At 36.4% G+C, this 26,226-nt stretch overlaps 1 protein-coding gene across 2 annotated transcripts; it reads right to left on the bottom strand.

Annotated features, from left to right (window-relative positions):
- Window positions 1-6,328: 6,328 nt before the first annotated feature.
- On the bottom strand, window positions 6,329-24,496 carry LOC108982215 (probable manganese-transporting ATPase PDR2). 2 transcript variants are annotated; one of them, XM_018953529.2, is made up of 22 exons: window positions 24,295-24,496; window positions 23,263-23,528; window positions 22,901-22,993; window positions 21,833-22,035; window positions 20,496-20,568; window positions 20,200-20,372; window positions 19,918-20,089; window positions 18,570-18,674; window positions 18,177-18,287; window positions 17,995-18,081; window positions 17,720-17,902; window positions 17,457-17,507; window positions 17,254-17,379; window positions 16,063-16,142; window positions 15,454-15,562; window positions 13,594-13,722; window positions 12,842-12,907; window positions 12,606-12,677; window positions 9,789-9,940; window positions 9,601-9,712; window positions 9,400-9,516; window positions 6,329-7,859 (listed from the first exon to the last, which is right to left on the bottom strand). In XM_018953529.2, exons 2-22 carry the CDS (start codon window positions 23,509-23,511, stop codon window positions 6,741-6,743), a joined length of 3,582 nt encoding a protein of 1,193 aa, XP_018809074.1. In that variant the 5' UTR covers window positions 23,512-23,528; window positions 24,295-24,496; the 3' UTR covers window positions 6,329-6,740. The 2 variants fall into 2 exon arrangements, with proteins under 2 accessions (XP_018809074.1, XP_018809070.1); XM_018953525.2 differs by having other exon boundaries at window positions 6,347-7,859; window positions 23,263-23,533.
- Window positions 24,497-26,226: the final 1,730 nt, after the last annotated feature.

Here is a 26,226-nt window from a genome sequence, read left to right as displayed (position 1 = left end):
CAGGGACTTCTCTAGCAGCTCACAACACCACTAGGCAGACATTCTCTAGCTCTATCTTGGGCTGAGGTAGGGGAAATTTTTACCATGGTAGACGAGGTCGCGGAAGACATCGCAGCAGCACCGCCCCTTTTTTCCAACTGTTCACCTGATCGACCTGTGTGCTAGGTTTTCCAAAAACCTGGTCACATGGCCATAGCCTGTTATCACGGGTTCAATCAGGCTTACCAAGCCCCTGCACCGACTTCTCTAGCTGCTCATTACACGGCTGTACCCTCTCATGCTTCTAACTCCAGTGCATGGTTTCCAGATACAGCCATTACGAATTATTTTATTGTGGACTTTGCCAATTTAAATTTGGATGTTGCCTCTTATCAAGGATCTGACCAAGTCAGCATTGGTGATGGATCCACACTCCCAATTTAGAATATTGGATCCACTCACTTATACTCTCCTTCCGGCAAATTTCTACTCCATAAACTTCTTCATGTTCCTTCCATTACTCGTATTTTACTTTTCATCATTCAATTTTGTCTTGATAATTCAGTATTCTTTGAATTTCACTCCAATTATGTTTTTGTGAAGGATTTGAATACCCGGGCAACTCTTCTTGAGGGCCATGTTAGAAATTGGCTATATGAATTACCTACTGATGTTTCAGCAAAATCGGCCCCTGCTCATTCTAGTTCCTTTCCGCCACAAGCATTAATCGGTGAACTTACTTCTACTCAAACTTGGCACTCCCCTCTTGGCCATCCAAGTCCATACACAACTACATTTACCATAAAAAAATTCCAGCTTCATGTTACTAGTTATACCCGAAGGCCCCCTTGTTCAGCATGTCCTTAAGCAAAATCACATACTATACCTCACCCTCCCACCACCTTTAGATCAACCAAACCTTTTAATCTTTTGTTTCTAGATATTTAGGGACCAACGCCTGTGTCATCCTCCACTGGTTGTTGTTTTTATTTGTCTATAGTAGACGATTTTTCTAAATATATTTGATTTTTTTCACTTCAATCCAAATAAGATATTATGACAATATTTTTAACTTTTCATAAATATGTTAATAATTTATTTTCGTTAAATATTGCCTGTGTCCAAACCGATTAGGGAGGGGAATTTCGACCTTTACACAATTTTTCAGTCTACTGGAATTAACCATCGTGTGACGTGTCCTTATTCACATGCCCAAAATGGCACTGTTGAACGAAGAAATTGTCACATTGTGGAAACCGGGCTCTCCCTTCTAGCCCATGCCTTTGTCCCACAAAAATTTTGGGCCGAAGCCTTTTTAACGACTGTATGTCTTATCAACTGAATGCCCACACCAATCCTTAATCACAAATCTCCGTTTCAACTTCTTTTTCATCATCCTCCGGATTATAATTTTCTATGGACCTTTGGGTGTCAATGTTGGCTCAATTTACGTCCCTTCAATTGCCACAAATTAGACCTTAGGTCCAAACCTTGTATTTTCATGGGTTATAGCCTAGACCATAAAGGGTATTGCTGTCTTCACATCCCTATGGACTGGACCTATATCTCCCGTGATGTCCAATTTCATGAAAATATTTTTCCATTTGCACCGCGTTCTCTACCTTCCTCTGTTAACAACTCAGCAAGCCCATCTACGGATTCGTTGCTCACGTCCCTCTCTTCTTCTTCAATTTTTCCTATGCCTCCAAATACTTTATCCTCACCTGGGCCTCTCTCAATATCCCTGCCCACTCCTTTAACTCATCTCAGCCCATTGACCCAACCACACCAACCGTCCCTCACGCATCTCTTCAAACCTCTAGGTCATCTTCCTCTCAAACACTTTCAACTGTGCCGCAACCCCTTGCTTCAAACCAACAATCTACTCCACCTTCTTTTCTTCAACTACAACTTACCTCGACACATCTTATGATAACTCGTTCCCGGAACCACATCCATCACCCCCTTCACCGATATGATGGCACCATCCCCTGGCCAACCCCAAAACCATCCCTCCATCTCACGGCCTCCACCTCCTCCCTCGTCCCAGAAGAATCCACATCCTTCACAGAGGCCTCCAAGTATCCCGAATGGCGTGCGGCCATGGCTTCCAAATTAGAAGCACTTCTCCTGAACAAAACATGGGATTTAATATGTTACTCTTCATCTCTTAACATTCTCGACTCTAAGTGAATTTTCAAATCCAAACGGCGTGCCGATGGCACTCTTGAGCGACGCAAGGCTCGCCTATAGTGAAAGGGTTTCATCAGCAAGCCAGGGTAGATTTTACCAAGACCTACAACCCCGTTGTCAAACTCATGACCATTTTTCTTCTCCTCTCTATTGCAGTTTCCTCTTCATGGCCATTACATCAATTGGATATTCAAAATGCTTTCCTGCATGGTGACTTGGAGGAGGATGTTTACATGCACCAACCCTCGGGGTTTGCAAATCCAAATTACCCTACTCATATCTACAAGCTATGTAAGTCTCTCTACAGACTCAAACAAGCCCCTCGGGTTTGGTTCTCAAAATTAAGCAATAAATTGTTGTATATTGGTTTTCATGCTTCTAAATCAAATTCATCCTTGTTTATTTTCTGCAATGCTACTGATTCGGTTTTTGTGTTAATTAATCTATGTGGATGACATTATTGTTACTGCTCTAGTCATGCTCTTATTTTTTATTTTCTTACTGCATTGTATGTTTCATTCCTAGTTAAAGACTTAGGGTCATTGCACTATTTTTTAGGAATCGAGGTCCACAGAAATTCTCCTGGCCTATTTATGTCCCAAACCAAATATGTCACTGACTTGCTTACACGTAGAAACATGCATAACTCTAAGCCAGTGTCAACTCCTATGTCCATATCTACCAAACTCATTGCCTTAGAGGGTTCCTCATTTGAGGACCCTCAACTTTACCACAACATTAAGTTTTTAGTATCTTGCTTTTACACAATCCGACATCTCCTTTGTTGTAAATAAAGTTTGTCAATTTATGCACTGTTCTAGAGTCTCTCACTGGCAAGCTGTTAAACGCATTCTTAGGTACTTACATCTCACCTCTCACTTTGGTTTGCATTTTTCCATTTCCTCTTATTTTACCTTATCTGCCTCTTTCGATGCTAACTGGGCCGATTGTCCTGATGATCGCAAATCCACTAGTAGGTTTTGTGTGTATTTTGGTTCACATCTAATATCTTGGGGATCTAAGAAGCAGCCTACCATCACTTGATCTTCTGCTTAAGCTAAGTACAAAGTTGTTGCTAACACCACTTGTGAATTACTTTGGCTACAATCATTACTTGGGGAACTTGGTATAATTTTGTTTGATCTGCCTACACTTTGGTGTGATAATCTGGGTGCAACATATTTATCTATTAATTATGTTTTACATTCACATACAAAACACGTTGATCTTGACTATCACTTTGTGTGAGAACGTGTGGCTGCCAAAGCACTCAAAGTTTCATTCATCTCCAGCAAAGACCAGCTTGCAGACATATTCATCAAGCCACTATCTACTGCTTGTTTTAATTTGCTTCGATCAAGCCTCACCATCTCTCCAGTGCCGCTTGACTCGTGGGGGATATTAAGACAGGAAATTCTCAAGAGATCGTTGCGGCAGCTAAGAAAATTCTCAAGAGAAGGTTACGGTAGTAGAGTCCTCACACAAGCAGGATCAACGCGCTAAGTCACTACCAAACTTGAAGCTTCTAGAACCTTGCAAATAACAGAATCACACGTCCTAGCTCTAGGAGATTCTCCCATAACAGACTACATGATTGTGAACCGTATGATCTGATTTATTCTTGCATAACTTGTATAAATATAGCTTAGAAAATATCTGTAAAGAGGAAGAGAATATATGAAAGAAAAGAATGAATCAAAGAGGTTTCTTTCAGCGGCATTTTCTCGAGCTTTGTGCATCATTAGTTTTCTTCCTCAAATAGTATAGTTTCTTTAATGATAATCATTTAATTGGTTTCATATGAGTCAATCATTGGAGATTCATTAGCTTAGGCCTAGAAATTCAAAGAGTCTCACCCAATAAAGATAAATATTTACTTTATAAGCAATTGATCTCCAACTTCATCTGCTTCTAATAAACCGATAATCCTCGTGACAGACTTGGGATAGTCGAAGTACTAATGCTCATGTGGTCATTGAGGGGTGTATGTGTCTCTCTCCTTAATGAATAAATTTTTTATTCATTATTTATATAATAAATATTTAATAAAAGAAAAAAATAATAAAAATTAAAAATAATGTGGAGTGTGGAGGTTGTGTGAATAGTAGGAGGTTGAGTAGATTTTTTGTAAAAGAATATCACTGACAAGGAAGAGATCTTTGAATTCGATGTGATGCGATCATTTTTAACTGTGTTCTTCGATACTAGAGCTCCTCATTTGATAACTGACAGGAGATGCAACTTTCCTTCCGAGTTTTGAATATGCATGGTCCATATAAATGTCAAGCAATATTATTCTTTGAATTTCAAGCCCTCCATTAATTCTAAGTGGTATGTACATCTACATGATAAGCTAGACTTGGCAATGACAATGTCCGTCTTGACTCAATAAAAAAACTCAACTCAGAATATAAAAACCAACCGACAAATTAATCAGCGTATATAACTGTAAAATAACTTTTGAAGGATTCTTATGTCGACCGAGTAATTCTCTATATACATGATCGGTAGTCAACAACATTGCTTGAACAGACTGGCCAGTAGTACTCCCTTGTAAGATCTGGATCAAAAACTTTAATCTTACGTACCGCACGATCATGTCCATTAATGTCCAATGCTGGATCTGCTGCACAATGCATGGGCAGGCAGCCCCGGAAGACATACCATATGATCTTAATCAAATTAATTACAACATGAATTCCAGATCATGATCCTAGAGATGGAAGCTAGCACAATATGATACCCAGAAGTAAATTCCGTGAACATTGTTGTTCATCTTGGCATTAATTTCTGAATCTTGAGCTTAGTATAGATGATCACATCGATCCTATAGGCATGAACCAAACATATCAGATTGTTAGATTTTTTATTTATTTTTAAATCTACGCAGAATAACTTGCAAACTTTTCCTTTTTTGCTAAAGTATGACTTTCTGATTTAACAAACTCAAGACAATCACTAATTAAGACCAGTCGGCACCTCACAGGCAAAAAGAAATTGGTCGTACATTGAGGATAGATATCAAACCAAAAGACATTAGTATTCATGATATCTATATAGATAAAAGACATGAGTTTCATGAATATGTTTACTGTTTAGTCGTTTCAAAGGGTAGACTTTTTCACAGTTTCACACCTTTTTGAATTCGTTGGAAGCAGACACGAGTGATGAGTTGAGTCAAGATAAGCTCTTAGGCACATGCATTCGTACGTGAAGCTTGCATTTAAAGTCATTTGCAAGTTGGAATTTAGTGGCATAGTACTTTAGTACTGATCTACTGCATTCAGTGTTGGGGAAACGCGTTTCCACGGAACAACATACAGCACTACCAACCATTTCTGGCCCCCTCTCTCCCTCTCTCTCTCTCTCTCTGCCGTACTCTTTTAGTTGACATTGACCAGATACCTTCAATATACATATGAAAAATGATAAACACACGTCACTTTTCACAACATTTTATATAATAATATTTTAAAATAAAGGGTATTTTTATAAAATACCTTATAAAACTAACATCATTTTACAAAAATATCCTTATTTTATAACATGTGTTGTGAAATATGTTGTGTGTATATCATTATTATATATATATATATAGAGATATAGAGGATAGCATTTAAAGCACATTCATGCATGCAGACTCTCAATTCTATATCAATTTCAGTGTTGTTAAAGAGTCTTTGACAAAAAAAATGGGAAGGAAACATATTGACAACGAGGGGACAGAGAGAGCACCAAAGGGGCACTTCGTGGTTTACGTGGGCAAAGAACTGAAAAGATTTGTAATTCCTCTATCTTTCTTGAAGAATACCATTTTCCAACAACTGCTGGAAAAAGCTGCTGACGAGTATGGGTTTAATAGCCAGAGGAGCATTGTCCTGCCTTGTGATGAATCGACTTTCTTGAGGATCACACACTTCTTGGGCAGAAGGTATAGTCAATTTGATTATAGATGTATTTTTCGATCTTGTTTCACTTCCAGCGATGTAAGGCTAACATGTTGATCTGGCATTAGCCCTCATGGTTTCCATGCAACATAACAGACTCCCCAACAATGATCTGTTTCTTGTAAATTTCAGTCACAATTATCTGGGTTATGAGGAGCGTCTTGGGTTAGCCATTCCAATACTGCAAGCATTCAAGAACATAAAAGATATAAAGCAATAAACAAGAATTAAAGGAACAATCTCTGTATCAACTGTTTTTTGTTTTTTAATCGTACGTAATACAAGGAATGTGGGATACATTTACGTCAGGCATGACAAGCTGTGAAAGCTGAAACCATCCGCTATGAATCTCCTACGTCCAAAAATGCATCTCAAATCACAGTTAATGAGGAGAAACTAGTCCGTCCTAGACATCAAATTCTCTGCAATATATAGATCATTCATATTTTTCAACAAAATTTAAACTGAGGAAACTGTCACAAAAGTAAAGCCATTCATTCAACTATCTCCCTTTCAACGGGCTCGGCCTCTGATGCTACAATACCGTTGGCACCAATCATATAGCCATTAAAATGATGCACAATGCAGTTCTTTCCACGTCTGTCAAATGTTCTTTTTCACTCATGCATGTTTCTTCTTCTCTAGATTATCTGCAGCAAGCCGCTGTCTATTCTTCCAGGCTGGAATCTTACCAGGGAAAATCCACCTCAAGATTCTCTCCCAGGAGTAGCAGCACAAAAACATGAGGAAAGCCCATACCATTAGCTTATTCCTTAATCCCACTGGCAAAGGCACCAACTTCAACCAGTCATTCAAGTCCCTGAACAGATCAGAAGTTATAACCGTGAAAAAACCAACAGCACCCCAGAGTGCAAACAAAAATGGCTTGTTTTCTGAGATGCTCTGGTTGAAAGGATGTCCCATGTAGTTCACGGCAAAGGTAGCCACCTGGAGCATCATGTTCACCATGTATGAAACCGTATTCACCAGATTGGGGTGAAAACTAGAGTCTGGCTCAATGCACTCTTCTGGCATGTATTTCTCAGCCTCCTTCACGGAAGAAATCAAGAAAAATAGGTGGATGGCAAACTGTCCCATGAGAGAAAGGAAGACATAGGAGCAAAAGATATTAGGGTGGGGCCGTGCAGCTGAAAGGGTGGGAAGTGGGCGGGCATGTGAGATAAAAAGGAAAAAGGCAGCAGTAAATACACCACTGATTGTAGCCTGAACATCTCCAAGTTTGACACCATCCAAATACATAACACTCAACACGTATGCCGTAGCAAGGCAGTTAAGGCCAAGTATTTTGAACATCTGGAGGGTAGTTACTAGAGTACTGCGACCCTGACGAATAATGTCCATGGTGGGGGCAACCGATGCATGCTTTGCAGTAAATGGTGATGCCATAGAGGCATCACCAAGCTTCACAATGGGAGCTGAGCGACCATCACCCTCATCATTTAGCTCATCCATCAGCTTCTTCAGCTTTTGTCGTTGAATCTCTGCAGGGCTCAGATGGCGATTACCAGTAGAGATGTTGGTGGCATCCGATCTTGAGCTACCTTTACCTTTTGAAGAGCCTTCTCCATTCAGAACCAAAGCTTTTCCAGTTGCTTCCAATGTAGGCTTAGATTTTTTTGACTTGATAGACTTTGTACTTTCATCCTTGGACGTTTCAGAAGAAGGGTTTCCACTTTGACTTGGAGGTATTGCATTCAGAAGAGCAACTCCCACATGGGCCTGAAAAACAAAGAAAAAAAATTCTCAGGAACTTTTTTTTTTTTTTTTGCTGAATTTGATATTTGGCAAAAACTAAGCAAGAGATTATGACTAGATGGAACCTTTTAATTATCTTGTCCATTGAAAATGCACGAGTAACAGAAATACTGGATGAAATGTTTCTAATTATGGTGCCCTACTACGTAAGAGAATCGAAACGCTTCATACTGAAATATGCCATGGCTGAAATTTCAAATCACCACCAAACCAGAGAGAGAGAGAGGGAGGGAGAGAGAGAGAGATTAATTAATGGAGTTTTTCATTCCTTTCGTAATTGTAAAAACAGTAATAAGTCTTTGATCCTTTTTGATAAGTTGAACTCCACTCATGATCAAAAGGTAATGCCTGAGTGCACTAGGAGCATACAAACTAGTTGCACACCCGGGCGATGCGTGGGACATTGTTAGGTTTTTTAATTTTATTATCCCGTATACTTGGGCTTTTGCCTATCCTTATGATCAGTAAATCTTGTTTACCAATAAAAAAAAAGTTTTTAATTTTATTCTATTTTTAATTTTATTTATAACTTGATTGTGTGAAGTTGTTTAAACATAATCTTTTTCTATTACTAATTTTAATGAAATGCATATAAGTGAAAGAATACAAAATGATGATAATGAACAAAATAGTAACTGACTAGAAGTGCAAGAGATGGGTACTGAAGTAGTAATAAAGTGTAAAATTAATAATGAAAAAAGTGGAAACTCATGGGATATGCAAGAGATGAGAAGTGCAAGAGACGGGTAATGAAGTGACAATAATTGGTAGAAATAATAAGGTGCAAAGCGGTAACTGACGAGAAATGCAAGAGACGAGTAATGAATTGGTAATAAAGGGTACGTAATGTTTGCAAGAAGATGAAGGGTTACATTATGACGTTTCAAATTTTTTTCTTACAATTAATTTAATTTAATTTAAATAATTGAAAAGATATGATGTGGCTTAACAGAAGAAGAGCTTTGTGCTTCGAACAGCAGAGGTGACATACAGCATTTAGAGATTTGTACGCCAATGTAAGCAGGCCATTTCAATAATTGCAACCATGTAACTTGCATGACAAATTCCATCATCTAATTTAAATGCAAGGACAAAGTTACTGTAGTTGGAAGATTCAGGATGGAATAGAAACATTATGTTAAGTTGGAGGACTAGTTAAAAAAAAGGCAGGAGGACTCAAAAGTATTCTTTACCCATGTTAATACAACTGTAACCCTAAACCTAAGGCAACTCTTGCTGGGCTGTAACATGGGAACCAACAAACGCGGAAAGCAAGAACAAAAAAGCCAAGATATTGGCCACAAGGAGTGGCACTTCTACATAGCAATGTAATTGAGATATCGGTGTAAACTGTTAACAGTTCTAGTAGTGCGGTTTCACCAAATTTGTAGTGGGTCTCATAGCTGGAGGGAAGTATGTCATTATCTATTTGAGAATAGTGAAATACCCATGAAACTTGAGAAACAGAAACAAATGAAAACAACTATCTTCAGCAACATATTACCTGCTTCAGAGCTCCAACATCATTAGTTCCATCCCCACACATCAATGTCATCCTTCCCACCATTTTGAAAGTGGTCATGATTAGTTCTTTTTGCTCAGGAGCAACTCTTGCAAAAACCTGAGACAATGATCCAGATATGAATTGTCAAGACTACACTGGATCAAAATAAATATCATAGGTGAAGTATGTATAACCGGTTACCTTCACATAAGGAATCACTTGTAGAACAGCAGAGGTCTGTTGTAACATTCCGATGCAGTCCCCACCAATACAGAGATCATAAGTCTCTGATAAGGCTTCAACTTCTTTCTCACTGATATCAATCGCACTTTTTTTAATCAATCAAAACGAGAGCCAAGATGAGGAAGAAAAAAAGACAATAAATTTACCTGTACTGAAAAGTCTGTGTCTCATCAGGGGATATCCACTCATGCCCATCACCATTCCTTGCTGGACCAAGAATCAATGCAGGTTTTGATATGATATGAACTTGGCTAGCAACGTGGCAAGCTGTCAGAGCTTGGTCACCAGTAATCATCACCTGTTGTTGAAAAACATATATTTTTACACCTTAAGTGCTAAAGATCAACTTTAGCGGTAGGTCAAGCAGCCAATGGGTAATGAAGTCAAAATAACTAGGAGACTGGGCAAGGGAGCCAAAAAAAAAATAGTCACAGCCTTAGCAGTACTAAATACTTTGGCCTTATAGCATCTAGATTGACAGAGAGAAAAAACCCTACAGAGAGAGAAAACCCTAAGGCACCCTTCCCCGACGCCACCCTTCACCCACCCTAGCCAGCGTGCGACACCTCACCACCGTCACAGACAAGGCCGACGGGCCCCGACTTCGCTGAGGGTCATCTAGTGTCGGTCTTCCCTCCGGCAACCTGGACTTTTGCAAGTTTCTCTCTCTATCGTCTTTCAGAGTGAGTCTGTGTGTAGTGGCACTTACTACCAACAGCTCTGTAGCTCTTTAGCCGTGTCCCTCTAGCAAATCTTTCTTTAGATCTGCCTCAGATTTGCACTGAAGCTTGTGCTCGTATCTTTGCATAAACATTCAACACGAATGAAGCTTGGAAAGCCCTTCAGCTTGGGAAGCCCCTGCATCTGAAATCGAATGTTTGAACTTAATATGGGTCAGCTGGTGCGCTTTTGGGTGGAATCAAAGGCTTTTGAGTTTTTACCAGAAGGATGGAGGTCTTCATTAAAAATTGTGGAGAGGAGCATAAGGGTTTGGAGGTCTGTAGCTATGGGTCGTAGTGGTATAGGATGGCTGGTGGCTACGGTGGAAGCAATATTACAGGCGGGGAGAAATTCGGAATTCACAAAACATTTGCACAGAGGAAACAAAGCATTCGTGGCTCAACGATGCTCCAACATGCATAGTAGGTATCTAACTATCACCGAATATGGTGGAGGCCGGCAGAGTGTTGTAGTCATTCCTGAAAGGTATGAAGGTCTGGGTTGGAAGAAGTTTACTGTTAAATTATGTAGAGCCGCAGATATGTTTTTTTCCTTTCATGATGATGGGTCAAGGAAGGAAAGCGAGAAGAGGACATCTAATCATGAGAACATCAACCTACCGATCAAAAAAAAAAAATCATGAGAACATCAACCTGGAGTTGAAACAAAAAGACCCAAGCACAACCATGGTGGCGAGGCAATCATATGCGACAGCTCTGAAGATGGGTCACGCTTCAGTGACTCAGAGTGAGGGGAACTGTGAAAGTGGCCTGCAAATCACACAAGCTCAGAACTAGCTTGTCGTGATGCACAATACATTAAAGGAGATGGAAACCCAGCTTGTCGAATTGAAGGCAACGATCGCTTTCTTGTCTACGAAAATAAACCTGCTTTCAGCTGGAGGCAACAGGATCATAAGAAACAAGCCTAAGATAGGCCCGAATCCTTTAAACTCAGATAAAGGAAAACGAAAAATCGAATTATGCCGTGTCCCTATAACCAGATCAAGGAGAGTGTGGTGGGTCAAAAGGAAAATCGGGTTTATTTGAAGTGGGTTCTATGTCGGGTATCAGCGTAGAGACATTCTTAATGGAATGCCCTTCGCCACAGGTGACACAGGAAAGACCGATAGTCGGTGTTACACCCTTGGTCAGTGTTATCCCCGAAAAAACTATAGCTCCCACGTCGAAATTGAAGGAAAATGGTGTAACGCTAAGGTCTGAAGGAGATGTAGGGTCCGTCAAAGTTGCACATAAAGGGTCGCCAGAGATGAAGGGACTTGTTGCCAACCAAGAATCTCCAATGGTGACCATGAGCTTACCATTTGAGAGAACCAATGGAGTTGTTAAGGAGGTACGGGATTTGAATATGGGATTTTCGTTGGTGCCTTGTGAGCATGAATGTTTAGGACCTGGTGTTCAGTTGGGAATTGTGTCTGAGGAAGATGATGTCCCCTTGTTATCTCTTCCTCCATTAAACAATATAGCTGGATCATCATTAGATTGGGTTTTGCAAAAGGTTAATGAGATACAACAGCGTGTGGGGATTACTTGTGGAGGATTTGACGACCAATTCACAACACTACTCACTGCAATTGAGGTGGGTCACTCGCTTGAAACAAAATCAAGATTTAAGAAGAGCAGAGAGTTAAAGCGTCTTACTTGGGCAATCAACTACGACGCAAAGGGAGGTAATACAAGTCAAGGGAGGACTAGAGGGAAGGAATAAAGCCTTCCTTAGTCCTCATAGGATAATTCGGGTGGAGTATTCATTGTGTGGGAGACAAAGGTTGGGGTAGTTACAATGACTTGCTTTGCTTTGGGAAGGAGTGTTTTGTCCCAATAAGGCTTGGTGTATATTGGATAGGTTTCTAATTTCTCCCTCTTTGGGCGATGTTCATTTAGGGGCTCTCTATTATGAGCTATGTGTTATCTCTTGTATACACTCAGTGTACTTGATTACACCTATTGATATTAATATATTTTTACTTATTAAAACAAAACATCTAGATTGATATGGACAGGTGTAGCATGCACAACCAAAATCCAAATCAATCCAGATCTAAGTATATGGCTAATCTGCAAAGATTTTAAGCATCAATGGGCTAAACTCCAACCAGACCATTCGGAAAGCACACTAGTATTTTCATCATTGAATTATCTGCTAGAAATTTAACAGAAACTAATTTACAGAGTCTTCCCGACATTTTCCTCACAAAATAGTTAGAAGAACACATTGCTTACCAGGTCATGCGATGATCCTCTTAATTCAGACAAGACACTGGCTGAATCAGCTCTAATAGGACAGTTGAATACCTGAACATCAAAATAATGAGCATTTATGAACAAGGCTAAAAAGTAACAACTACCAAGCATTGGCTACAAAAGCTTTTTTATAAGCAGCAAATTTCATTAAAAAGCATACAGGAACTTATCTAACATAAGGAATTTGGATGTGAATAAAAGTGTTTTTCGTTTACCGCAAATCCAGTGAAAGTAAGGCCACTCTCCACTATATCTCTATCCAAGCTTCGAGCTTCACTAACCTTCATGCAATTAACAGACAGTAAGCAAATCAAATGACAGAGACACATGGATTGTACGATCAATGAAGTAATGCCAGAGAGAGAAGGAAAATGAGTATATTCTGTCTGAGTAGAAAATGAGATTCATGAGCGTCTCCCACTTTATAAATACACTAAATACTTCAATGTAGCTCCAAAACTCTGGAGTAACACAAATATAATAACACGTCCCCCACTTTATAAATACACTTAATTCTTCAATGTAGCTCCAAAACTCTGGAGTAACACAAATATAATAACAGTTGATTTTGAATCACACGACTCAATCTGACATTTTTTATTACCACAAAACATTTTGTCCGTTCCCAAAATAACCAAATGAGAGAGAGAGAGAGCGTACAGTAAAGTAAATTATGTAAAAGCAAAGGAATGAGAAATAGATTTGCAGAAAGTGCAAATTAATCACAGCTCCACATGTAGTCAAAAGTACAACTGAAATTTTTTACCAAAAAATATTGTAACCAAGCTTTCCCCTACATAGAGAACATTGAACTGGATCTGTCTCCAAACCAAAAAAAATCCCATTTGAGCCAATTCTTCACATCAAAATTTTGAGAGGAAATATAGAATCCTAATGTAATGGGAGAAAATAAGGAAAATAAAATTCTATTGAACTGGGGAAAAAATAAATCTTCAAGAAGTCTTACTGTCATATCTGGAAGGGACTTGAAAGCAAGAGCTAGGACACGAGACCCTTGACGTGTATATTTCTTGTAGGTCTCAACATATGATGATGGCACATCAATAAGTCTATCCTGAATAGTTTCAGGGGCACCCTGCAATGAGATTTAAAATTTTTTTATCAACAGCGGGAAAGAAAAGTCCCTACAAACAAAAAGGCTGCGCCGAGTCTACAAATGCTTCTTTTTGGATGTCTTGTACCACTAGCAACAATACATGTCACAAGAAGTAGAGCAAATATATCAAAGAATAGTTAGATCGACAATCAAGTGGAAAGGATAGTATCAAATGTCATATTTTAGATCTCAGTTTCTACTCGAAATAAAATTAATAAATATGGAAAAAGGATAATCAAACATTATTCTTTGAAAAGAAAATAACATGTCAACTTCCACTGAATCGAGCCACTCGTAGGGCTAACAATTAGTGTAAAATATATTATTCTGATGATGCTGTTCAATTATAACCAAGCAACTCTCTGCACTGTAATGAACGTTTTTCAATTGGTCTATTCAATAAGAAACCTAACTTCTTTTTTTTTTTTTTATGGAAAAAAAAAAGGACCTCTAGCCATTGGCCTTTTATTGGGGGTCGCAGAGTTTCTCTTCAGCTTGGGTTCATAATGTGTAGAGCCATTGCCTAATTCCCAAACCCTATTGCTTACACTTTGTAGCCACCCCCAGGACTTATCCTGGTATTTATCTAGTATGCAGGATGACAGGACAACAAGTGCCTAGTAATTGCTCAGGCACTCATTGAACTCCACTGACCCTTCGAAGAAAGCTATCATCTAGGTGGGTAAATTTTAAGAAGTTATAATTTATACCAATATATGGGAGGAGCATGTTAAGAGGGTCCCTAAATTAATGTCCCTCCCATGCAATTATATCATCTAAAGAGAAAACAAACATGGACGCACACTAGAAAAACACACTGCATTTAGGTGAATAACCAATTTCAAATGAAATTCCAGAAAACTCAAGGCAGACTTCAGGATGCTTTACAAAAGTCTTAACAAAACTTCTTGGAAACTAGTGAAAAACTTATGGGAAGATATCAAAATGCACTTGGGAATGGCGTGCGAAAGTCAAGGTTATCAAAGTAAAACTAGGGTTTTCTTTAAGATACGGCAGCTAGGCAGCTAATCTCCTATTTTACTGGGTTGCGGCTAGGGTTACATGGCAACTAATCTCCTATTTTACTGGGATACAGCAGAACATAATTTCAAATAGATTAGCATTTATTTACTAATCCTATCTTGTATTTAAATTAAATTGTACATATTTGGATAGGATAAAGTCAAGTTAGTTTAGATAAGATAAAGATGTAGTTTGTTGAGATTCAAATTGAATTCTCAATCTTATCTCTGTAATTATTTCTGGAACTATTATTTATATAATGAGAAGGAAACACCTCAAAGGGGCATTCGACCAAAATCTGACAAAGGTGAGATATTTCCATAATTTCTTTATATATGTTTTTTATAGCATTCAAATTGCTCTATCAATGTTTCTATTACCTAGTATACTAACTTCGCTAATGAAAAGGGAAAACATGTATACAATCTTTTTTTTTTATAAGTTTATTTTTTTTTAAAAAATTTTTTTTTTTTTTTTTTATAAGTAAAACATGTATACAATCTTGAGAAATATTTCTTCTAGTTGAGAGAATAACATGATAAATAACCCAAGATAAACCTTCACTCGTCACAAAGTACATGTTAACTACTTATTTGTAAGCTATCTGATTATGAACGCATCAAATAAAATGACATAACTTGATCCTTATATGCATGCATACAGATTGCAGAGTAACAATCAACATACCTTTACAAAAGCAAAAAACTCCTCCTGAATGCGAACAACAACTGCCATTCGCTTCAGGTGGGATGCGAAGTGATGACGCTGAACAATCTGAACAGCATTGCCACTTCCCCTGCAATCCATAACACATAAAAATAGTTATAAAAAAAATAACACAATAGAAATAATATTTTTGCCAGGGGGATCCTTTGTCTCCACTTCATTCCATCATTGTCATGAAAGCATTGAGTAAAATGATAACTATGATGGACAGATGGGGGGTTATATCCAGTTTTCAGTGGGATCAAGGATGTTGATGGGCTGCTTATTTCTCATCCTCTCTTTGCAGGCGATACTTCAATTTTGTGAGGCAATTACAGATCATCTTTGCTCATGGCAATGCTTGTTTTTCTATGTTTTAAAGTAGTGTCTGGTTTGAAGATCAACTTGGCTAAACTTAAATTGGTTCTTGTTGGTCCCATAGATAAATGTCGATAGTTTGGTTACCATCCTTGGCTAAATTCAGCTGTTCCCTAAAATTGCATTTTAATTACAGATTAAAGGAATAAAATGAAAAATATACTTAAAATGACACAGCAATAAGGCTGACAATGTTAAGATGTTATGGCTTACTTTTTTGGCATGGCTTTATCATCTGATTTATAACTCCAATCAATTCCCTTAAGTGCGGCCTTCTCCAGAGGATCACCTACCTATAACCAAAAGTTCTTATCATTTCTTGTAAGTGTGGACCTACAGTAATTCATGGAATATTACAGGAACAGGAGCAATATAAAGCAAAAGGTTTTCAAACAATACTGTTTTCATCAGTGCAGAAGGAAACATTTTTTTTATCGGTAAACAAAATTTTATTGATCAAAGAGTCGGAAAGAGCTCAAGTATACGGGACACATACAAGAGCAATACCTAAGCGTGTTAGTTTAGTGATACAAGGAATTCATGAAAGGTCATGCCATGAAAACCAATCACACTTGACCAATGGAGTACGGTATTGAAAAATAAGTTTCTAAGCTCATCCATTGGCCGCTCTTGATCTTCAAAACTTCTTTTATTCCTCTCCCTAGTGCAGAAGGAAACATATAGCAAAATCTCAACTTGCCTCAGTACTGATGCAAGAAATTAAAAACCCAAAGGCACATGAGTGCTTAATCCCACGACTGGAATGGAGATTCAAAGAATGAAACTTTTTAGCTGGGCAGGGATTCAAAGAAACGTACATATCAAACAATGCCAGAAGGGGAGATTAGAACTACTCTCCAATGATGCATAGTTTCTAGAGTCACCTGTCAGGGTAAATGCTCCTATTTAGGGTTGGATGATCAAGATGATGATTATCATCATTATTATTACTATTATCATAGTAGATAACAAAACCCAACCCACCCATGGGTAACCCAAGTGGTAAGGGCAAATATGTGCGCATGAGCCCCATGTCACAGGTTCGATTTCCCCTAGGATCAAACTGCAATTTAAGTGGGAGGCCATGGTGGTGGGTTACTATGCTAGTCTCCCCGGGGATTGAGGTTTCATGAATGAGTCCTAAGGGCTCTGCCATGGGGTGGTTCCCCCGTTATCAAAAATAAAAATAAAAAAGATAACAAAATCCATATACTCTGGTACGCAAGCCCACCATAGAGACTCTTTACTTTGAGAAGTATAATTTTTTACACTTGTAAACTTGGTAGATACTAACAATTGTTCGAACTACTGAATTTCATATAGCATCCAAGCACAGAAGAATACTTTAAGCCATAACCAAATAGGGTCTTTAATACTGCTCATCTAAACTGTGATGTTTCATACCAGCTTGTTGTCGACAAACACAAGGGCATGACAAGAAGCTAGAATTTCCACGGTACGTAGAGGCACTTTAGACATATCAGATTCTAAATCCACATTTCCCATCAACCCACCAACTCCACAGAACTCCTGAAAGAGAACCAAAGACAAAAAAAAATTCACAAAAATGTAACATGTGCTAAATTTAAAATAAAAAAGGCACTTACCATGTCATCCGATGTAAGTGTTCCAGTTTTGTCAAAACAGCATATATCAACCTGTAGTGGGAGAAACAATTCTATTTAATGCAACTTTGAATTAATGTGCTCTATAACAATAGCTTTCTTTTAACGCACCATATTTGTTCAAACTTAACAACAAAACCAGGAAGAGAAAAACAGACATAACAGATGAGGCATGAGGCCAACCAGCATATTTTAATATGTTTATGCCAAAGCTAAAAGTAAATAAGTAAAAATAGAAAATGTACCTTCCCAGCAAACGGTATTCGGAAAGGCTCTGTACAAAATATTCCACGCCGTGCCAAAGCAATCAGAGATGTATTAACAGCTATTGATAATTCCATAGGCAGCTCAGGAGGGATGACAGAAGTGATAATAAGTGAACAACTCAAAAAAAGCTTGTACTTGCTCCTCGTGGGATCCTCTAACCCCTACATCAATGATATTCTCACTATCACAAAAAGGAATGACACAGTAGTAATCAGAATCCGTTATGAGCCCCATAAGGGCACCGCTTAGTTACCTTTTTAAGTACATAACCAGCAGCTATTACTGCAAATATGACTAAGAATAAAATGAATAGCCCACTTTCCCAGCTGTTAGCAGTAACCTGCAACGTGAGGGGGAGAAACAGGTCACACCGAAAACAAGGTGTAAAAGCTTTGTATACAACCAATGCCCAACTCAGAATTTCTTATCAATTACCCTCTCCGTAGAAAATAAAATTGTTCGCATCAGTTTTCCCTGACTTGTTTCAAATCCAGTTCTCAGAACAACAGCTACACAGCCACCGTCAGGAGTCTTCAGGGGAAAGGTCTGAAAACCAGTAAGAAACTTTAAAAAAAGTATATTTTTTTGGCAGTACATTAGAGATTTATTGATATGGAGAAAACAGAGTGAATTTCTGATACATGGAGTATACAAGAGAAACACCTAGATTAAGTAAATAGATCCCGAAAATTCTGGAAACTAAAGCCAGAAAGAAAAGAATGTACATCCATCCTTCATCTTATAAGGAGTATGCTTCATGTCTTTAACTTAATTAAAAGGCATGAGCATGCCTCAACATGAAAAAAATAAATTTTTCATATGACCAACCTTATCAGGAGTATGCTGCAATATCTTAGTCCCACCAAATAAAACATGACTTTTATCTCTCTTAATCGATAACTTCTCCTCAATACCTCTTCCCATGATTGAAACCTGGACAAAAACGATCTCATCTTATAAATTAGTGAAAATATAATAACCAAAACCAAGCCAAAAGTGAGAATGTGCATGCCCCGGCTCCATATGCTTATAGCTCTGACAAACCCTGATAGGAAGATGCTCGTGTCACCCATAAAAGCTTATTTTATCTTTTAAAGAGAAATGCGAGAACAGGGCGTACTCTCCAAATACCACTTAAACTCCCACTTTAACATTTTGAATCTATGCAAGATACTATGAAAACAGAAGATAATCAGGCAGCTATGTTTTTTAATAAGCAATTCAGGCAAATATTAAAGCAATCAAATAGCTGTAACAACCAAAGTGAAGATAACTCATCAGTACAGACTATTTACAAATATAAACATGAAGGAACAAGAAGCTCACCAAGCATATGATATTCCAACAAATGTACAAGTTTGATTGTAGTCTGTTACAATTATACAAATAATATCAAGCTCAATCTGTGTATTATCAACATTCATTGCAAGAGTGTGGAAGATGGTAACCAATTGTCTCATATGTTGTATTTCAAATAAAAGGAATGCTAAATATTTTGAGGACTATGAACAGAAGCTGGAAGAGCTCAAAAATTTCTTTTTTGATACTCTCCTTTGAAAAAATTCTATAGACTCTACTTATAAAAAAGAAAAACTTCTATAGACTTCAATGCACCTAACTTTCATGATTTTCTTGTATCTTTTTCTCCTAGATAGGTGTCTCTCTTATATACATCATGCATTCTCAAGCTGCGCCTTCTGCACATTTTGATGAAGTCTTATCACGTATAAAAAACAAGTATTATCAACACTGATCTGATCTGCTATTATTTTTTCTCCTTTCTGTTTTTGAAGGAAGAATCAGTTCCTAACACTCTTATGAGCCACCTGAAGATTGTAATTCTAACAATTATGCTTTTTGATAAGTTTGTCTCAGAATCATGCTAATAACCACATAACCAACAAAAAGGGGTCTAGTGCAGAATATATTTAGTTTTAAATACTATGATAACTCTATTTTGAACTAATTTAGAATTATATCAAAGAATAAAATAAATAAAAAATAGAAATCTAAGATACATGATTGCCCAAACTCATGAAAGAACATTTCCTTTAAAAACATTTACATTTTACCTAAACCTGCAAAGGACATAGTCATTTTAGAAGCCCCATGTCAGATCCATCAGCAAGCACAATGAAAACGCAGTGAAAACAAATTAAAAGAAATAGAGAAGCACCTTCCATTGTGGGGTAGACTCGCCTGTGAGAATGGCCTCATTCGCAATAGCATTTCCAGCTAATATAAGCATGTCTGCTGGTACAGACTTATCTTCTCCATTTGGACCAGAAGAACGCCCAATGGAGACAACATCCCCAGGCAATAAATCAGTACCAGAGAGTTTAACCCATCTGTAAAAACAAATCCTCACATAATAAGACACATCTATGGAAAAACCTGAAAATTAAACTGCTTTTTTTTACAATTAAAGAACCAGATTATTGACATAAAGATAACATACTTCCCACATCTATATGCCATGAGAGTCTGGCCATCCACTCTAACTCGTCTTAGCTCAGTCAAAGTCTTTAGCCGACTTTTTGCCATTGTTGACTCGAACATAAACAGCATGAATAGGGTGAACAAACTGTAGTACCAATACTCATCTAAACACCATAGACCAACGCAGAACACCTGCATGCAGGGATGGCATAACAAGTAGCAAAGGAGTGAAGAACGGAACAAAAATAGATAAAATGAAGACTGGAAATATGAGACAGACAGAGATAGAGACAGAAAGGACTGAGTAGAGATGACCTGAAATACAAAAAAGGGTTCCATGCAGTGCTCTTTCATTAATTTCTGGAAGGTAGGTTGGGGGTAATCAAATCTACATGACAGAAATAGCATTAAGGATCAGAATTCAATCACTAAATCCAAGACCAGTCTGACAATCTCAGAAAGATCAATTTCTAATAACATGACATGACCTAATAAGAGGAAAAAATAAAAGAAACAACTTAAAGATAAGCACGTGATGCAAACTAAACAAATATAATTTCAACTGGTACACAGGCACTACGGGTTCATCATGTGCAGAACATGTAAAAGATAAGTAGAAGATCTTTCCACATAACACCCCACCCATGTTACCAATAAACACATTCTCCCTGAACTCAAGACTGAATTAATCAGCTTTATAATTATTGGCAAAATAAATGAACAAAGAAGGCTACAAATGAATCAATATCAAATATTAGGTCAGTCCATAAAACATAAATGAACAAAGAGGGCTATAAATCCTTGTCCAATTTATTGATGTCAATTGGCACCACTTGGAGAAGGCATGAGACGACAAAACTTAGAAATTAAAAATATGAGGCAAATAAATGATGACATGTAAAAACACTAAAAAGGACCCAAGACGAGAGGAATAAAGAAGCAACTGGTGTTATTAACAATGATAATAATAACAGGATCCCAAACATACTTCCTCTGATAAAAGAAAATCGATATTTGTAGTGTATGCTAATGTACGCATATAAAGTGTATTAGTAAGTGAAAATAAGCTCCATTTGAAGCATTTATACCAAGTATTTGTTGTCAGAACAGATCTGACCATCAAATCGAAATACATTTTTCTAAGAACCATACTGGTCCATTTAAAAGAAATCAATATACATAGTGTATGCTAATGTAGGCATATAAAGTGTATTAGTAAGCAGAAATAAGTTCCATATGATGCATTCTTACTGATTACTTTTGGTCAGGTCAGGTCTAACCACCAAATTGAAAGAAGATTTTTCCAAGAACTGTACTGGTCCACAGAGCTTGGAAATTTTATAAAAATGAACTTACTTCACCACACAAAATACATAATTGGCACACTATGATAGCTAGTCCTAATCCTTTTTCATACACAGATATTGCAAGAGGCCTGTGCTTATAGGTCCAACATGTGACACATGTCAGTACACATCAAGGCAGCAAAGCAGGAATACCCGGAAACAACCACTTATGAGAGATGCTATGACTATTAAGGAAGAATCATTATACAATCTTACATTTCCATTCAAATTTATTAAGTGGCAAAATCAAACAGTGAAATATATCCAATACATGCAACATAAGGGAAAAGGTCAATGGTAACCCACGCATTTCGTCCCCATTTTTCAGTAGCAGCAACAACTTTAGCTTCAGAGCCATGGCCAGTGCTTTTGAGATAGCGTCCAATGGTTTCCTTGGTAGGGTAAGTAAGCTTGCAAAAGGTCTCCTTTTCCCTTGAATAGATGAAGCATTGCTTTCTGAATTCAAAGTATATCTCTTCCAAATCCACTGGTGATGAAGAACCTGCTGGCTGTTCAAGGGAAGGACTACATCATTAAGCATATAAATTTCACAACTGAAACAAAATTGCCAACAACACAAACCACCGGTACCAAGAAACCTATTATCTATCTATCTACACATTTTTTTTTTCTGAAAAGTACTAGAAGATTATATAAATAAACATAAAGGGCGCAGCTTGAGTACACAAGAAGTATACATGGTCAACACCTAATTATAAATAGAAAAAGAGACAAAACCATGAAAAATCAGCCCATTAAAATCTATAGAAGCTGCCCCAAGAAACGAAGTACTGAACAGGAAATTTTTAAGCACCTTTATCTACAAGTATAAGAACTTAACTTAAATACTCATGTATACGATGCCCGACTAGAATAATTAATTCAGATATTAAAACTTCTTCATTCAATTTGACCAAAGGGAAACAATGAAAGAATACGCGATATCTTTTAACCAAAGGGTTTAACCAGGTCAAATCAGCAATTTACAGTTCTATACATCATTTACTTAATGAACTCAAAGCATCCAATACTGCATTTATCAGACTTCAATAAATCAACTACATATAGAACTGCAGCTTGCTGATTAAAACGTACGTTTCTATTTCAAAATTCACCAGATCCACCTACACAAAAATCTCAAGCTTTATCTTTTAAGAGCTTTCACAAAGCTCACAATGTCAACCAATGATGAGAAAGATATTCAAGAAGTGAATGCCCATGAGAATATTAATCCACAAGATTAATCTCTAAAACCTAGCAGACAGAGGTGAGTTATAAAGTTTTATTACAATAAAAAAGTCCTTAAGAAGCAAAAGACTGTAATATTTCTTTATAATCAGGGAGAAGAAATTTGAGAAGACAGATTGGACTTACTAATTTACGAAAATGAAGAGCCACTACTTCTTTAGAACCAGAAAACTTGGCCGGAGTAATCTTGCATGCATCTGCTTGGTGAATATCAGTAACCTGAATACATAAATAAGCCCCGATAAAATCCCAAAACTTGCATCCCAAAATCTAGCGAAGGAAACTTGCATGCTTTCAACTAAGAGACAACACAGTGAAACTGAAAAATTCATTTGTAAGCAAATTTCATAATACCATTACATAGGTTGGAAGGATTGTAATTTCAATTCACTTCCTCGAGTACTCAAATGAGTCTCATACACACACAATTACATATGTTATATATGTCATACATTTTTATTGATTGAGATATGAGGAATATTGCATACCTTACTATATTTGACCAAGCATTTGAAATCGACAAACCAAGCCGTAAAGAGCCAGACCAGAATGTGAAGAGCTACAAGTCCACCCAAAACAATGCCAGCATCCCCAATATCTATGCTAGGAACAATGGTAGTTAACCACACAACATAAATAATAGCAAAGGGCCATACATCCAATCTCCATGGCCTGTGTCTCTTCCTCAACAAATCAACACTTTCCACCACTTTCCCTTCCACATGGAACCTCGACATATCTTGCCTCCTACCAACTACACTAGAGAGAGAAATGAATCATACAAAGGATTACGATGATGATAATGAGATTGTGAACAGAACTGCAGGAAAATAGAAGAAAAAACAAATAGGATTCCAAACATTGGATTGTTCAGTTCGTAGGACACTAGAATAGCAGAGAACTAGCCTCAGTCTTCGGTTTCCAAGATAGTATAAGGGAAAGGCATAAAAAGAGAGAATTAAGAAGAAAAAAACTCTTTGTAAGCACCTTTTGACGCATCAAACATATCACTCGTGTAATTGTGTTTGGAAGCTTTTTTATAATTGTTCCAAATTTCACAGTAAGTAGTGGTGTTTTGAATACCCACTTCTAAGTTGCAGAACTCCAATCAAGAATAGAGACGGAACCAACCATTTGCGATAGTTAAATAGAATTTGTTTTCTTTTTGAATCGATATAAAAACTACATTAGTTCGAACAGAAGACCCAAATTTCTCTGTTTCACTAAGTTCCACACCCTTGATTTTGCTCGCATATGATATATTAAAGGGGCCAGAGTACTTGCGTATTTGTTTCGCCCTCAAAATTGTGACTTTCTACTGGCTTCAATCGCTCACGTTCTAAAATCTTAAAAGAAGTTGGAGCTTGCTTTTGAAAGTTGAAGGAATCTTAACTCACTAGCCGGGTAATCTATGAGAAAATCGTTTTCGGCTAAGGCGCATCACGGTCCATTTCTACCATAATGAATAAAAAACAAAACGGAAAAGGAAACGAAAGGAAAGGCAAAAAGCACAAACTGACCGAGATCGCCGCGACAGTTGGAGGAGCTGCAAGCAGAGAAGACTCAGAAGAGAGATAGCGAGGGGGTCAAGAACCTAGAGGGATCAGGAACCTAGGGGAAAGGGTTTGGTTTGGTTTGGTTCGATTCGATTCCAATGCTAAGCAGCGAAAGTTGCGAAAAGGAATGAACACAAACTTCAGCCGATTTTTCGACAATTTTTTATTTTTTTCTTTTACTTTTCTGTTTCCTATTTCCAAACTTTTTTTTTTTTTAAAGACGAGATGATATATTTTTAAAATTTTTCATAATTTCTTTCTAAATATTTTTTAAATATAAAATATTTTTTAATTTTTAATTTTTTCATCTAATTATTATCCAAAGGGCGATGCTACAGCCCTCGCTGGGGGCTCCTGCTGGGAGTGTAGTATTATTTAAATGTGTTTTGTTTAAGTAATTTTTTATATAGATCTTTTAATATTTTTAAATATTTTTAAATATTTTTAAAAAATTATTAAGAAAATACTTTCTTAATCAGAAAAATAAAAATATATATATTAAAAAATACTTTCTTAATCATGAAAATAAAATAAAAAAATTATAAAAAAATAATATTATTTAATAATATTAAGAAAGTATTTTTTAATAATATTATGATTTTTTTTAAAAAATAATATTTAAAATGGTCATGCTACAGCCTCGTTGGGCTCCTACTGGGCTTAGCATGTACTTTTCTATGTGTATTTTTTTAATTTATTTTTTATATAGATTTTTTTTACATTTTTAAATATTTTTAAAAAATAAAATAAATTTAAAATATCATTAAAAAACATTTCTTTAATCAGAAAGTAAAAAAAAATAATTAAAAAATACTTCCTTAATCACGAAGTAGAATAAATATTATTTTTTATTCTACTTCGTGATTAAGAAATTATTTTTTAATAATATAATAATTTTTATTTTATTTTTTTTAAATATTTAAAATTATTAAAAATATCTAATAAAAAAAACTAAAAAAAACATATAAAAAAATACTAGAGCCCAGCGGGAGCTCCAGGAGCCCCCAGCGGAGCATCTAGTATTTTCCTTATCTAAATACAAAAATTAATATAAAATTATCAAATATTAAAACAAAATAAAAATTTTGAACAAAAATAATATAAAGTTAAAAAATTATTTAAATATAATTTTTAATATTCAAACAATTTGGATAATAATTAGATGAAAAACTCAATTAAACATCTTAACTAAAATTAGAATTTTGAGATACTCTAGGCTTGTTTGGACACTTGAAATATCTAAAAATATTTTGTTGGATTTTGAAAAAATAGGAGAAAATTGTATACAAATATTATAAAGCTAAGAAAATTTAATACAATTTTTTAATATTAGTTTTGTTTTGAAGTTTGTAAAAGTTATATTAATTTTTGTATTTGAATAATAATTAAGTAGAAATTAGATGAAAAAATTGAAAATATGAAATTGAAAAGTGTTTTATGTTTGATAATGAAATTACGATAAGTTTTAAAATTCTAAAAATTCACATAGTGTCCAAACATGGCCTAAGTCCCGACCACTTGAGTCAACCCAGGATAAATAAGGTCTGGTTTGGATAGAGATATGATTTCATCTTATTTCATCTCATCTCAATAAACATTACAAATATAAACACTTTTCAATTTCAAATTTTTAACTTTTACATCTAATCATTACTTAATTAAAAAATGCTAAATGTACTTACAAAAAACTTACTTCTCCACATGTCAATTATTGATATGCTGAAAATCAATTAATTTGAAACTCAAATTTTGCATTTTAAAAGAAAACTAATAAAATGAGTCTTGTAAGTAGAAGTATAAATAAAATTATAAATACATATAGCATTACTCTTACTTAATTATTACAACTTCCCCAAACTTTCAAATAAAACTCAAAAAATAGTTTAACTTTTTCAA

This window comes from Juglans regia, chromosome 6 (genome assembly GCF_001411555.2).
Source record: "Juglans regia cultivar Chandler chromosome 6, Walnut 2.0, whole genome shotgun sequence".
Lineage (NCBI taxonomy): Eukaryota > Viridiplantae > Streptophyta > Magnoliopsida > Fagales > Juglandaceae > Juglans > Juglans regia.
The sequence above is the reverse complement of the archived record's forward strand: the minus strand, read 5'-3'. Positions and strand labels throughout refer to the sequence as shown.